General features: G+C 41.7%; 2 protein-coding genes across 2 annotated transcripts; both read right to left on the reverse strand.

Moving 5' to 3' along the window:
- Positions 1-1,497: 1,497 nt before the first annotated feature.
- On the reverse strand, positions 1,498-2,724 carry LOC128715395 (uncharacterized). The gene has a single exon (XM_053810288.1). The coding sequence runs from the start codon at positions 2,722-2,724 to the stop codon at positions 1,498-1,500; it is 1,227 nt and encodes a 408-aa protein (XP_053666263.1).
- A 1,882-nt stretch (positions 2,725-4,606) lies between these two features.
- On the reverse strand, positions 4,607-6,180 carry LOC128713203 (insulin-like growth factor-binding protein complex acid labile subunit). Its single transcript, XM_053808064.1, has 2 exons — positions 6,116-6,180; positions 4,607-6,050 (listed from the first exon to the last, which is right to left on the reverse strand). Exons 1-2 carry the CDS (start codon positions 6,139-6,141, stop codon positions 4,607-4,609), a joined length of 1,470 nt encoding a protein of 489 aa, XP_053664039.1. The 5' UTR covers positions 6,142-6,180.
- Positions 6,181-16,049: the final 9,869 nt, after the last annotated feature.

Here is a 16,049-nt window from a genome sequence, read left to right on the forward strand (position 1 = left end):
GTTCCAAATGATGGAAGCATTGGAAGTTTACTGCAAACGAACACGCTGGGGATTCCCTTTTAATGATAATAACAGAGTTTTGAGTTGCAAAAAACAAAACACACACTCACACACAGAATAGTGTTGTGATTATTAATTTTACTAACTTGCACTACGGTCCTTAGCGTAACGCACGACAAAATGGATCACTCTGGTGCCGAATGACGCTATGGAAGAAATTACACTTAAGTTTACAAACGCCCTATGCAGACAGGTCGTTTTTATTCTAACCTTCTCTTCCCGTTGGGCATCTTTTCCGGTACGCACTGTTTAAATCGTTCCCTTGCGCTCGATCGTACGGTGGTGTACGATCGAGCGTGGCTATGTTTAGGGGTGTGTTGATTCGTATACCACCGTTACAGGCTGATAACGTGTGTTCAGAATGCCACGGGAAAGATTACACATAGCGCAGTGTTGAACTTTGCGGGTCACAATGTAATCGGCACCGGGATTCCCAATGGGTGATCGATAATGGGATTAGGGTTTCGCACAGGCGAATCATTTTGTGGCGGTTTATTGGTAGAATATGTTGCTGAACAAATGTGTCCGAATTTTACGTTGAAACATTTCGTTTGTTTTTTCTAGACAAATCGTGCAGCAATGCGGTAACTTGTCATGTTACTATCTTACAGGAGTCGCCAGTATCCTGTATTCTGAATTCCGTCGCTGTAATAATTACGCGTTCATGATGCTAAGCACATTCAAGTTAAAACGCTGTTAAGATACCAGAACACGCTATCGACGATTGATATTCTGCTTGTCAGGCCGTACAAATGACGGTCAGAGCCTCTTGAAGGTCTATCTATCTACACCGCGCTACTTCTCTCAGTCTTGTGATCGTCCAATTCAATCTGCTGTTTGATTCGTAAGTTATACTTCCATTCAAACTTGAGATGAAGCTGATGGCAGGGCAAACAAATCTGTAGAGAATGTGTCAGAATAGGATGGTTTTAAGTTATCCGTTACTAGCAGTGATCCCTGTTGTCTTCCCCGGTTCGATTGTAGCCAGCTTTCCAGCGGTCGTCCGTAGTTTCAGGCAGAGTGTCTTGAACATTTTTCGTCTGTTGCACATCCGCAAGAGCAATTAAATTGGTTAATCCTGCTTAACGGATGGGCGGACGGTCGTATACGTTATCGTGATAACAGTTTGACCTTAAAACATACGTGACGTGGAATACATATGTTTGTGGAATCAAAGCTAGCCCGGAACAGACCGGTTTGTGTACCGTGGAGCACTGTTACGAATGGGAATATTTCAACAAGAGGGGTTTTAAAACTTCAAAGAATAATTTATTAAGCAAACTAAACTTGTCTATGCGTTAATGGTTGTTCCTAACAGTACATGAACTAAGTAATCTTAACCATTTTGCTGGAGTGTACAACATTACGCAACAACTATTTTACCGCATTTTGCTGTAATTTATCTTACATATGTCGAGCATTTGTACATAATTCGCTTCACTTTTCGTTTCCATCCTCTTCGTACTCCTCGAAGGAAGACGCTGCATTGCTTTCCGGCTGCTCGCCGGACTCTTCAGCATCCACCTGCAACGTCTCATCTGCCGTCGGTTCGATGGGGCGCGTCAGGTTCACCAACAGCTCACCAAGCTGACTTTTCAGCCGCTCCAAATCCCTGCGAAGGAAATCGTTCTCCGCCCGCAGTTCTCGCACGTCCTGCTGAACGCGCGTCTCGTACCGAATGCCCATCTCGATGAGGTAGCGCGTATCGACAGTGTCCGTCTCGTCCGAACAGCACACCCGGTAAATGGCACGGTCTGTGCGACAGTTGCCAAGACGGATGATGATACCATGGTCGCGCAACTGTTTACCCAGCAGCGCCAGATGGCCGCAGCCCCAAGGGTTGTCGTCGATAACGATGCTGCGGATGGCGGGCACGAGCGCACGGACCTGGTCCGCCTCCATAAAGTAGAGCCTGTTACCGTGCAGCCAGAGGTGCTCAAGCTTCGGGAAGGTACGGAACATGCGCACATGCACGTACGTCAGTGCGTTGTTGGAGAGATCGAGTCGTCGCAGCTCGGCCAATGGTCGCTTCAACCCATTACTGATGCGGCTCATGCCGATCCGCTCCAGATCGAGCTTCCACAACCGTTCCATACGGCCGAACTGTGCGAAATCCACATTGCCGAGCAGTGGGTTGTTCTCCAGCACCAACACCTCCATGGCGGGCAAGTTGGTAAGATTGGCGATCCCTTGCAATCGATTACCGTCGAGATACAGCTCCCGCAAGCTGTTCGAAGCGTTGCCATCCAGCTGGACACTCGCGATTCGATTGCCACCCGCGTACACCTTCTCCAGCAAGCGCGTAATCTTCAGCATCTCGACCGAGCACCGCCTCACGTACAGCTCCCGAATATCATCGAAGTTCTTGAACAGCGACGGTGGCACCTGCGGGAACTTGGAGTTGGCAAACGCGACCCGCTTGTAGTCGAGACTGCTCGCCAGAAAGTCGGCCCCCTTCACGTCACTCCCGAGATACACATCGTTAAACACGCAGAAGTTGTCCGTCCGCGGTCTGTACATGCTGTCGAACAGGTGGAACTTTTCGTAGTTGCAAATCACAATCTCGCCGGTCGCTTCTAGGGATAGCTTAGCACCGAACACTAGCACCACCAGCGGTACCCAATGTCGAAGATCGAGCAGCTTTCGGCCACCGATCGGTTGCATCTTCGCACGCGCGTCCACACCAATCGACCGCGGGCATCGTACTGAGTGGCCGGGTGTACCAACCCGCAGCTCCAGCCAGCCAGACGGTTGGGGCGCATTGTCAGCGCGCTCGGCAGGGGGTAGGCCAGGTCCAGGTTTCCTGGGAAGCGAAAAGCGAAAGCGACTACCAGCCAAGTGCCGTGGTGATGGTGTGCGACGATTGTCTCACGGCCAGTTACGATTTGGACCGTTCCGTTCGTTCTCCCCACTTCATTCGAGCGTGCAGAAATTGCACACCGCGTTCCACCAAGTCCCAATGTTCAATTGGGGCTGTTGTTACCGTTTGGGAACTTCAGTCTCGAACATAGTTCCATTTGGGGGTGGTGAGTTTTATGGTTCTAACGGAGAAGTGGTGAGATTTGATGAGATGCAGAGTGAATCTGCTGAAACTGGTCTACTGGGATGATTTAGTGCAGCTCTTCTAAGTAGGCCACTTTCTCCAAGGGAATCTCCCGTTCTAAGTACGCTACAATATGGTCACAGTTTAAGACCTGTTCTCGACTTACTAATCGTAATCCACTGTCCAGCGAAGAGTTGACGATCGTGTTCCATCGTCTCGAAAGCTTGTTACTGTCCATGGAACAGTGTGCTGACTGATCACTCCATCAGTCATTCAGCACTACCGCTGCCTCGTTTTATCCCACCGTATCTCTCATTGCTTACGCTGCTTGCTGTCATTAACCGGGACCCCTATAACGGCGATTCGATACACTTTACGCCATCACGAAATGTTGATCACCGCGAGGCAAAAGAGAAAGACCGACAGTTCCAATTGCCGTCAACGTGTATTGACACTTTCACTAGCTTCACACTGCTTATTTAATAATACTGCAACCGAAGATGAACGAAAGCAACCACGGAAGTGTACGTTTTAGGGGTTAAACTCGCACGCAGACACACACATACACGATGAAGGTAACTCATCCAAATGGCTTTGGTGTCATTGAACGGAATTTTGGACCTGTTGCGGGACTTTTGCAAAAAAAATGAAGGAAATTTTGGCAAATATTTGGTAACACGGTTGAGTAATGGATTTTTTTTTTCGTTTGACGGGGTGTTTAAACACGGAGAAGCTGATGGCTGAGGCATTAAGCCGATTGATTTGTTTTGAAATTGTTACTGGTAGGAAATCATTAAGAGGATCACGATGAAGTTTACGGATGTCATTTAAGTGACGAAACCATTGAAGTCAGCAATCTCTAATTCACCTCACGATATTACAGTGAACGCACAACTTAGATAGTTGATGCAGCATAATGATACTGCAGTAAAATGATCAGTATTTGGGTTTGTACGACTTTCGAGATGAGGACGTGGAATTGTATTCAAGTTGAATAGACATTTGTAGAGATGCTACGTAGAGTTTTTGCTTATTTCTCGACCTTTTGCGAGGTGACCTCCATATACTTCAACCACCTTAACATATAAGAAACTAGCCATGAAAACAATATGAAATCATATGTTACGAAGTTTCTGAGTTGAAATAGCAATGTTGGAACCATTTCCCTATAAGAATAATGCCACAATGGATGCAGTTCGAATCCAGAACAGTTTCTTTGTATTTGTACATTTTTTTCGTGATTTTAATTACACTAAATAAAGTAGTCAATAAAGAAATTTAGGTGCTACTATCTAATCTCAATCGCCGAGAATATCTCAGTGTCTGGTCGTGTGCTTTAAAATAATATACTGCTACTGGAAAGGTGGTAGCGGTGATATTGGCAACGCGTTTTCCATGCGAATTTATCAGCCCCAGCTCAGCCGATCATCGTACATCGCATTCAACATGTTTTCGCTTTTTCTCCCCAAGTTTCTACTTCACAGTCCTGTTTCACCCCCTGTTTCATGTACCGTCACTGGGCAGATACTGCATCTCGACCTCGCTGCGCAGTTCCGCATTCTCCATGATCAGCTGCTTGATCATCTTGCGCGATCTGTATATCTCGCGCGTCAACCGTACAATCTTCTCGCGCAGATGATGTTCGGCCGAGGTGCAGCAGATGTGCCGATGCTGTTCCGGCTGGGTACAGTTCCGGTTGCGGTTCGACCACTTGACGTACGCCCGTTCGAGCAGCGTCACGATGTGCATCAGATTGATGCAGTCCCAATCATTATTGTCGCAGGATATGAGCGTCAGGTATGGGAAGTTTTGCTCAATGTCACCGATCTGCATGTCGATCAGATCGTTACCGTGCAGGTAGATATACTCCAGGGCGGGAAACGTATCCAGCACGGCAAGGTCGAGATAGAGAAATTTGTTGTGCGCTAGGTTCAAGCTTCGCAGTGACTTGGCAGGTGACGGAATTCCGTTGTCCAGTATCCACAGTCTGTTGTTGTTCAGCTTGATATCTTTCAGGTTTTTCATGAACGCGAAGATGACGAAATCGAGCATTACCAGCTCGTTGTACGACACGTCCAGTTCGATCAGGTTGCGAAACTTGAAGATGTTGTTGATATTGGCGATGTTGTTTCGGGACAGGTTCAGGTGGGTCAGCTGGAAGAAATCACCCTGGTCCATCAGGATGCGGCTGATCTGATTTTCCTGCGCGTTCAGCGTGCGCAGATACTTCGTAACGAACACCTCGTCCAGGTAGTTACGGGCGATGTCGAGCGTTTCGAGCTTGTTGAGCGATTGCAGCTGCGACATATTGAACGTGTTGATCATGTTAGCGCTAAGATTTAGCTCGCGCAACATCGGACACAGCAGGAACTGATCGTCGTTGATCTCCTTGATGCGATTGTGCTGCAGCTCCAGTATCTCTAGCTCTTCCAGCCCAGAGAATATCCCTTCCGGCAGCTTCTCGAGCTGGTTCTCGTCCATGTAGAGCATCCGCAGGTGGCCGAGCCCATCGAACGCGTGCTCCTCGAGTTGCTTTATCGTGTTGTTGTACAGCGACAGTATCTGCAACTGCAACGCACCGTTGAAAACAAAGTTGTTCAGTCTGGCGAGCCGATTATCGAACAGATGCAGCTCCTGCAGTCGTTGCGCGTTCGCGAACGTGCCGCCGAGCAGCTTCTGTATGTGGCAGGCATCACTCAACAGGTACTGTATGGCCGGAAACGTTTCGAAAATTTTCTTCGGCAGCACCACCATCGACGAGTCGCGGAACGCGATGCTGGTGTCGTTGAAGTTTTGCACCCCGAAAAAGATGCTGTCCGCGTCGGCCTCGCTGCGTATGATCACGTCCCGAAACAGGCAGTCGTAGTAGTTGGCCGTGAGCGTGCAGTTAAACTTGGCCTCGCGCCGACTGTCGACCAACCACGCCAGCAGACTAAGCGCTATAAGGCTGTCAATAGGGGCACACGATTAGAAAATCACGCAAAGCACCCATTTACCCTCAATAATACTCACTAAATGTACCACCAGTACGAGCTCATGTTGGCTGGTTGCGAGCTGGACTTGTCATTTTCACGTTTGACAGTTTTTTACGCCAGCGGTGGAGAAGTATTGATGATCCTCGAACACAGTAGATTACACGCGCACAACCGTACACGATCATATCACGGTGCCCCATTCTTATCACTTTCCAAAGCGCAGCGGGTGCTTGTGTGTCTGTTTCACCGTCCAATGTTATAAAAACGTTATAAACAATCGTGCATTATTTGTCTGTGCGTTTCATTAGGTTTACAACAAAGCAACAGCTGTACTTGATCCAGTAATATATTAAAATAATGTTACGAAAAATGTCTCTTCATATGTGAGCTGTATCCGCTAGAAGGACAGCATACTTTCAGGCGCTGAATGGTAATGTACTACTAGCATAATATCATGTAATTCTGGATCACACCGAAGGCGGATAAAGCTCCTTGGAGGCCCTTGGAGGCAGCATGGTTGTTGGGGACGCCTATCAAAAGGTTGAGGTACATCCGAATGATGATGCTCAATGCAAAGCAGAACAGATATATGATGTAGCAATTCCTTTTACCTCTGAGAAAGATGCTCTACTGATATCAGATATCGACAACCGGTCCGTTTGTTTGGAATTTCGTATCCAACGACGAATTTCGCAGCACATGATCTCTCGTACACGTTCGTCTGTTCTGGTCCTACGGGTCCGTCTGTCTCAAGGCCGTTCAACAATAGTCGATAATGGAAATGCTTTAATTTTCTTACCAGTTTTGCACCCATCATCGTGTTTCTCAACATTTTACAACCCAAAACCTCGATAACCACCAAACACTAGCTCGGTTTTATTTTTGTAACAGGAACGTACGTTTATTTTCTTTTTCATTCTTAAACTTAATATGCACATAGCAGAGTTATAAGCTACAATTCCATCTTCTCTTCCACTTGTACACACTTCTCTCTGTTCCTTCCTTCTCTCTATCTTCCTTCTCTCTCTCTTTCTCGCGCGCATTTTATTCGCTTCTTTTTCTTTCTGCGACGGGTTTTTGTGTTGCTGTTTTTTTTTCTTTCTACATTCTGACATTTCCCATTGCACTGTTTGTATTTATTTCTTTACACTTTATGTTCCGCTCTCACTGCCTTTGCTTTCTATTTTCTCTATTGTTTGTATTTTGATGTGCGTTTCGTTTCACTTTCTTCTTCGCTTCTTCTTGCGCGTATGTGTCTTTTGTTTCGTGTTCTGGTATTTTTCCAAACCCACTTATGCTTTTACTAACCAAGTGTGATTTTTTTTCCAACCAGGAAATGGGTGTTGTTTAGTTTTGACGTATTGGCGGTGAGCATTGTACATCTGTGTGGGTGTGTGCATTGTTGCCTGTCTGCTTTTGCATCGGTTTTAATTTCGATTTTTTTTCATTTTTCAAGCCTTTTTTGTGAAGATCCACTGTGCACCGTTACTTCTTGGTAAATGTTTTGTTTTCCTGTTCATGTTTGCTTTCTGGCAGATAAATCAAATCTGAGAAAAACAGCCAATCGACATAATATATTCGGAAGCGATGAAAGCTCGTGTGCACGCGGTCCTGGTGTGGTTGTCTCCATTGCATTGTTGGCGAGTGTTCAATAAAAAGCTTCTCAAAGTCCCTTTAAGGTAACACAGCAGCATTGGGTTGGGAGTGTTGATGGGGAAAACAATGAACAATATTTACGTTCAACAAAGATTCATTTTAACAATAGCTATGGGTGTGTAGGAAGGGTGACGAGGGTGCGGGTTGGGGAGCATTGCGAATTTATTCTAAGAATTATTGTAAGGAAATCCTCGGAAATTGTTACAAAATCACTAACACATTGATCTAGCGGTGTTGCGTTGTTTTATTGTTTTCCTTTGTGCGAGTGTGTTGATGCACGCACACATTTGATTTTCACTGAGAGAAAAACTTCACCGCCTACTAGCGTTCGTCTGCAAGTGTGCTTTTTTGCCGTTGCCATACTGGTCACCATCTTACGCCGCCATTTTTGACACTTTCTTTATTATGTTTGCCTGAATGATGTTTCTCACTTTCCTCATTTGCTTTCCATGCAAGGTAATGTTATCTAGATTCCAAAAAATTGTCCACTCATTTTCCAACCTTTTACACATTCCATTGAAAATAAACCCAATAAAATGGCCTCTTTCCCTTCCATACCCCTTCCCCATCTCCATCCCTTTATACAAAATACTCCTCATTCTCTCGCTCTCTCTCTCTCTTTTTCTATTTCACTCTTTAACACACACACACACAATCGGATTCGTCGGAAACATTCCTCTAGTCGCCCACTGTACTCCCATTTTTTTTTGTTCATGATGTAATAATGTAATTATTATTAAAAGCCCTTAACGATACGAATAATTTAAACATCTGTTAAATTTTATGCGGTTTTTTTCTTTTCTCTCGCTTCAATCATACATACATAACCCTAAAATTGCGATATGGAAAAAACGGATACATTTAACTCCAATGGAGAGGATAAATATGGCTGGCTGGTTCTCAGGTTGGGCATGCCACGTGCGAAGTCGTTTTCGTTTAACAGTATGTGTGTCTGGATGTGTGTGTGTGAATGTGTTTGTGTTTCCTAATTTTCTTAAATTTATTTTAAACTTTTCAACACAATTCCTGCCTAAATTGATTGAAACAAAATGGGAGACCATGCGTTTGTGCATGCAAAGACAATAGTGAATAACAATAGTAATGAAACAGAAATGGTGCGGTTGGGACAGACAAAGGGGGGATGGATTTGTGTTGTTTCTCTATTGTGCCTTTCGTGAATTGTATTGTGAAGACGGAGGGAATAAAAAAAAAACGGAAAAGTTTTTGTTAAACATTCATTTAACACGTTTTGTTTCCTTAATTTTACTAAACTGCATTGCGTGCCTTTTTCATTGTTCCATATCTTAGCTTTCTCTCCTTTTTCTTTTGTGGTTGTGATGTGTACCCTTTCCTTTTGTTTGTTTTACATTTTTCAATGACCATGCTGAGCGTTTCTCTGCGTGTGTTTGCATGTGTGTATGCCTTTACTGTCCTTTTACCCATTTCCTATCTTTTCCATTAAATGGTAATATAGCATTTGAAGTATTTTAAATTAATAAAAAACCTCATGGCAGCAGGACGCAGTGGCTGGCACGTACACCATTTTACTTAACCGAACAAGCTTTACACAACCGATCCCAAATCGCACAACGAAGCGTTTTTGAGTTCCCCCACGTTTAATTATTATACACAATCACAATTAACAAGCCGATTTAGACTCTTGGCAGAATTGCAAAATATATGTACGTGCATGCATGTGTATGGGTGGGTGAAACACAATCTAACGCATGAGAGTTGCAGCGCACACGCAACCATTTTGTTTTTCATTCTGCTTTTCCTTCTTCATCTTTGCTTATGCACGTGAGCGGGTGAAGTTCTTAAACCAATTAGGGATCGTTTATTTCGTACCTTTGGTCCAACAGCGAGAAAAAAAAAACCACGTGAAAGAGAAACTCTCCATCTCTCTCATTTTCCCAAGAGATAAACATAATGATGCAACACAAACATTATTTGATTTGCTTTACCAAAGTCTCTTTTATCTTTCTGCTGTTGTTGCTTTGTTTGATTTGTGCTTTAAGTTCCGCGTTTAACTCTTATAACGGTTCTTGTTTATTTGTTGTTTTGTTTGTTTTCGTTTTGTAGTTGCAGTTGCAGTGTTTTGTTTGTTTTCTTTTAAGTTTGGTTTACTACATCATTTTTGCATTTTTACTTTTATTAAAACCGACCAATAAAGGACGATTTAGTGAGTGTGTTATGCATTCATTTTCTGCCCTTCTTATCGGTAGTGGTGCGTACATTTACGCTGCCATTGCCGCCCCATTTGTGCTACTTTAATCAACTATAGACAAAAATTACAATTATAAACTTTCATAAAAAATAGCTTCCATTACATTACTCCCGTTCCTACCCTTTATATTTTCGTTCCAATCCCTCTCCTTTTTCTTCATTCGCCTTTCCTCCTTCCACAGTGTGTGTTTGCTGGGTTTTTGCTTATCTTCATTCCACTGTTTTTCTATTCTTCTCTTTCTCCATCTTTTATTTACTCTGTTTTACTATCGTTTGATTTATTCGGTTTCCATAGCAACACGCTTGTCACTTATTTGAGTTTAGCTTCTTTTTTGTGTTTTTTCTTATTTAAATTTCCTACATACCTACGGTACACCTTAGCACACACATACATACGTACACGTACAAACACACACTCGCGCACCCGGCGTTGCTGGCACATATACAATTACATTACAAAGACGGCCCGGGTGGGGAATGTTTCTTATTTTATCATCTTTTACATCTTATCTTTTACAACGTTTGTTTTTTTCAACCTTTATCCGACCACTGCAACCCTACACCGTGACACCGGTGTCTGCGTGTGTTTGTTTGTTTTTTTTTCATCTTTTGTTTTTATATCAGATTTTGCAAACTACTTCAAAATATCACTTATTTACTTACGGATACTTATTTGCTTTAGCTACACATCGTCGTAATCGTTAATTTTTTTGCAGTTTGTTTTTGTTTTCATTTTCTCTCTTTCTATTCTGTTATCTTTTTTTATATAAATGTGGTTTCATTTGCGTTTCCGTTCGGGTATCTCCTCAGCTTAACAAATTTTCGAACAGTTTTCTTACTTTCTGCTTTCATTTCACTATTTACATGCTCAGCATTTGATTCACCGCCATCCCACGTGTTTGAGTGGCCTTTTCGTGGGTTTCTTTATTGCATTTTGCTGGGAGGTGAGTTTCTAACCCATGGTTGCCAAACAAGTGTGCACAATGCCACCAGTATTCAGCCATTATTAGTGCGCCAAGCTGGGATGCGCAAAACATGTACAACGATGCAACGGAACACGCGAAGCTAAATTGAATACAATCCGGTTTGTTTAGTTTAACAAGCGACACATTAACAATGCATTTAAGATATTTCTTCCTTTTGTTTGGTTTTAAACTTTAGTTTACCTTGCATCGAATAGCTGGGGACGAATAATTAGGGGAGCTAATTAAGGGTAAAACCTATGCCAGGTCAATTGTGTATGGCCATTGGAGTCGATTATATCGAATGGGTTGCGGTTTGTTTCGCTTTCTTTTGCTTTGCTTGCAATAAGTTTATTACGTTAGATATAATTAATTCGTGCGCTAATATATCAGAATTCTCCCAGCATCGTAATTTTGCACCAGGAAAGCAAGTAAAGCGTGTGCGTTAGAGAGGAATGCTTTGTTTACATAAATTAATTTACAAAACATTCACATTCACATACACACACACACATAGCAAAAATTATCTACATAAACAACAGATTTAATATTAAATTTCAATAGATTTTCGTTATAAATTTTGAATAAAATTCCATCCGAAATGGTTTGTGTCAAGCACAGCATAGAGAGAAGAATAGAAAGTGATGAAGGATTTTTAATTACTTCCTCCGTTTTTGTTTTGTTTTACGCTTAACTATATCGAAACATAACGATCCAAACAATTGAAACACTTGTCCACGAGTACAACTGATATGAATTTGTGTATTTTTTAATTGTATTTTATTTTTCCTTTCCCTTATTACGCGATAAGTTTAAAACAAATCGTATGGCTTTACCAGATCGAAGAAGCGCAACGGATGAGCTAAATGTTAATTAAATGCATTACGATTTTCTACTTCCAATCGTATCTTTCGCTTGCTTTACCTTTGTCTTATGCTTCCACTGGTCTGCATACCTGTTTTCTTGGTTTCTCACTCACTTTCACATTTACTTTTGTTCACTTGTTTACCAATTATAGTTCTATTTTCCTCTTTAACATTCAATGCCATGCCTCCTTCCGCTTCCTGCTGTATAAGGGTTCCAAATGTTTCACATACTCACAATCACACACGCCCATCCACCCAGCAATGTATGTGTGCGTGTGGTTTAATACAAATTCTTTTTGTTTGTCCCATTTTCCCAAACTTTTCTCCGCAGGCTTCGCCTCCACAGCGGGTGATGGTGGGTCAAAAGATTTTCTTTACATTTTCCGTGTTGGCATGTGTGTGTGTGTGCGTGATGTTTCTCTCTTTCTCTCTGTTATTCACCGAACTTTTTCCTTAAAACACGTTTTTTGTCTTAAGCCAATTAGACTTTTGAGCAATTGAACTTATTGGAATTGAGGGGGTTTATTATCTCCTCAATTCCCCTTTTTCCCGTTTTGTGACTGCATAAAATTCGTTTCTGTTGTTTCAATTATTGTATTTGCTTTTCAAATAGCTCACACGGTTCCCACTTGCTGTTGGGTTTTTCTTTTGCTTTTAATTTTTTCCCCATCTCTACCCAGAGTTTTACATCTTCGCATTGATGTTGACAGAAAACTTTATTATTTAACTGTTCACAAAACACACACACACACACACACACACACACACACACACACACACACACGCACACTTACTCGAATCGAAACGTCAATTTAATGTTTGTTACAAAAATACGTTTACAGGTTTTGTGTACGTTTATTAAGTGTTTATTGGTGGTATTAGCTTCAAGCCTGACGGGAGCATGTGTGTGTGTGTTTTGTGCGATCGTATGTCACCGTAATAAAATCACTTCTGATTCGATGTACGAGTCCTTTGTGCCGGGCGTTAGTACACAAAAGTAAGAAACCAAAAGCTCGAATCAAAGAAATTGTGTGAAAAATGTTTCACATTGGTAACATTTGTAACCCTCACTGTTTCTATTGCTTATTGTGGTTTGTGCTAAGGGAATATGCAAGTGAACGTACAAAACGCACCGACGGGTTGCTTTGTTTGCTGTTGGTTTTCCTTACATAGTAACCGTTGCATTGCTGCTAGGTGCTGCTTTGGTGCAAAATGGTTTGGCTCAATCACGTTCCAATGTTTTGCATTCACGCTACTGTTTTTTCGGGGAAAAAAATGTGTTTAAAAAATATATATATCCATTTATATGTATATATATATAATATTAAATCTTATCTAAACTCTACACTCTCTTTGCCTAGTGCCTTCGCTTGGGTGGCGATTTTCGAACCTACTGCTGCTACTACACTCACTAGTACTATCGATATCGCCATCTGTCTGCTTTCCGGTTGTCTCGGTGCTTACGTTAATGTGTGAGTGGTTTATTTGCATCTGTTGAATCGTTTTGATTTTCTTTCAACGTAAAAGTAAAAAATATTATTATAGAGGAAGATGTACCAACAAATTGAATGAAATACTAAAGTAATAGCTCAGAGGCGAAAAAGAGGAATGGTAAAATGGAAGAAGACAGTCTCTGTTAATTCGTCAACAGCTAATGGATGCTCTAAATTTCCGGGTCATTACACACTGTACACTTGAATCCTAATAATTCTTTTTCCTATCAATAAATCTTTTTGCAGCTGTATTGTATGTAAGAAAACATAATTTTGTATCTTTCAACATGGTTTGTTTTACTAAATAACTTTCTAAAAGCTTCACACAACAGGACCGCGCCAAATCCCATCCGGACCGTTTCGTGGTAAAATAAGTCGATACGGCCTGGTGCAAGAAAAAAAAAGTAAAGGTAAAAAAAATTACAATGATCATGAAATTTTTCAATTTTATAAAATATGTTCTTCACAGTTCTTCAACAAAAAAAACTTTGGACACGATCGTTTACCATAACAGTGGATGGAAAGATCGGCCATTCAAGGGCGTTGACAATTGACGGCCATCCTTGTAGCCATCCCTCACATTACGAATGGATTGTTCGGTGTGAACCATGGAAGATAACCATAACATCTCTGACACAAACTCGCTCTCATGAAGACGTTTTCGATGATTTTCGCTAGCGATGTAACAACTGATCGGAAAACCATGCCTTGAAGTCGAAATGTACAGTGTGTCAAGGCCCAATCGTCCCCAAAATGGGCACTTGGTAGCTTTATTTTCCTGTCTACCCTGTAAGCTGTGAGATAAGGAGAAATATAGAAAGAGAGAATCCAGTATGTACCATCCATTTCACTCACCCACCCACACACACACATACACCCACGCATACCCGTAGAACGTCTTTACGGGAGAGAAATGAACTAAAATTACAAATGGATGCGCCTCCATTACACTCGCTTCCTTAATGCCTTTACTACGCGTGCCAACTTATCGTTCCGTAGATAATTAATCGTTACTTCCTGGGTATTTATACATTCGTTTCTTTGTGGTTTGCTTTTTTAAAATACACGTTAAAAATTTATCCAGTCTTTGATTAATACTATTTTTGACACAAGTTGTTTTTTTCACTGTTTTTTCTTTCTTTTGGCGTATTCGATCGCCGGCTGCTTAGTCCTGTTTCGCGCACTTGCGTTTGCGGTTTGAATGTTTCGTGAATTTTGTTTTACTGTCTAAATCTAGTCAATATCGTTGGCTAGCCCTGTTCACACTAAGGTGCTGCCTTGTTTACTAGCCGTCAGTATTATTCTAAAATTTGCTCTAAAATGGATTATGAATGGATTATGGATGGGACGATGCGAAATTATCTTTCCCCAAATTTACTTGCTTTTGCTTAAGCTTTCTGTTTCTCTTTTCCGTATTGCATCCAGGATCTTTGTGTGCACGAATGTTATATTGTTTATTTTTCTTCTCTTTTGTTTCGATTCGATTCGTGTTTGTTTAGGTGTTGTTGTTTAATTTCTCTGTCTGTTTCGCTTGCTTAAGGATGGTTTTGAGTTTATTCCGTGATCGTCTTGACTTTGTGCTCACTTCGTTTGAATGATTGGGTTTAATACAGCCATGTCGGTTTGGAATTACGCTATCGTATCAAAAGTTTTCTTTTTTTTTCTTGTATTCTTCCGCGCCTAAATTACCTCCCATTTAAATACTCATGACGTTTTGATGCATTTGTGTGTCTTGTGGAAATGTGTGTGATTAAATCGTAAATTTGCCATCTAGATGCAAGAACCATAAGTGAATCGTTTTGCTTTCACGCTTAATGTATCAATAACATTTGAATGGAAAGTAGTATTAAGTAATGATAAAATTTTACGACGCGTTGCAAATGGGGAACGATGTAATTCAGTTTTCACAAAAAGGACAACGAGAATTAGGATTTCTTCTTTACGTCCCAAAAATTAAATTGTGTACTTCTACAATTTGCTCCTTCTTTCGCTCTCCCACTCGCTTTCATCCACTCACGCCTCCAACCCAAAGCTAAGCCATAGGTATAGAATGTATTGATTTGTGTTTTGCAATAAAGTTTTTGATTATCATTTAATAACATTTATAAACACTGCATGTGAATGATCCGTTTCCGCTGTAGCAAGCATTACGAAAAGCACACATACTGATTTAGCACGTTTAGTAACGAATAAACTCATACTAGCCACTTGCAAATTGTACAACATTACACTCATCGCAATAAAACCGTAAAACAATTACCTTTCAATACGATTTCTTGCTTCTTCGGCGTGTGGTTTGTTTAGCAAACCGGTACAATGTCGTATCATGTGTACACAAAAACAGACACACATACACCCATACGCAAGGGTACTGAACGAAATACCACGAAGCCACCACGAACGAATTTATGGTTTGGGTTGGGTTGAATGTCTTGGGTAATAAGGAAGGATAATGGATAATGGAATCAATCTTTATAACAAACATTTACAAGGATGAGAATTTGCTGTTTGTTTGCTGGTTTGCTTGTTTTACTCCTTCTTCCACTTAACGCATACATCTTTTCCCACCAGTCCCTGCACTTCAAAAAGTCACGCACGTTACGCACTTGGCTACGGTATTTTCTGTGTTGGCAGTGATGTTTGTTCTCTCTCGTATCTTTTACTCTCTGTCGGTTTCTGTTTATAACTATGTTACGAATTTTTATAATAACTTTAGTACGCTTAGTGATTGGTTGAAAATGTGTACGAGGAAGAATGTCGAACGTTAC

This window comes from Anopheles marshallii, chromosome 3 (genome assembly GCF_943734725.1).
Source record: "Anopheles marshallii chromosome 3, idAnoMarsDA_429_01, whole genome shotgun sequence".
Lineage (NCBI taxonomy): Eukaryota > Metazoa > Arthropoda > Insecta > Diptera > Culicidae > Anopheles > Anopheles marshallii.

Coding starts and splice junctions, on each gene's coding strand:
- LOC128715395 (XM_053810288.1), bottom strand. CDS start 2,724: ATGCAACCGATCGGTGGCCGAAAGCTGCTCGATCTTCGACATTGGGTA.
- LOC128713203 (XM_053808064.1), bottom strand. CDS start 6,141: ATGAGCTCGTACTGGTGGTACATTTA. Junction 6,051..6,115: donor TCGTACTGGTGGTACATTTA/GTGAGTATTATT, acceptor CCCTATTGACAG/CCTTATAGCGCTTAGTCTGC.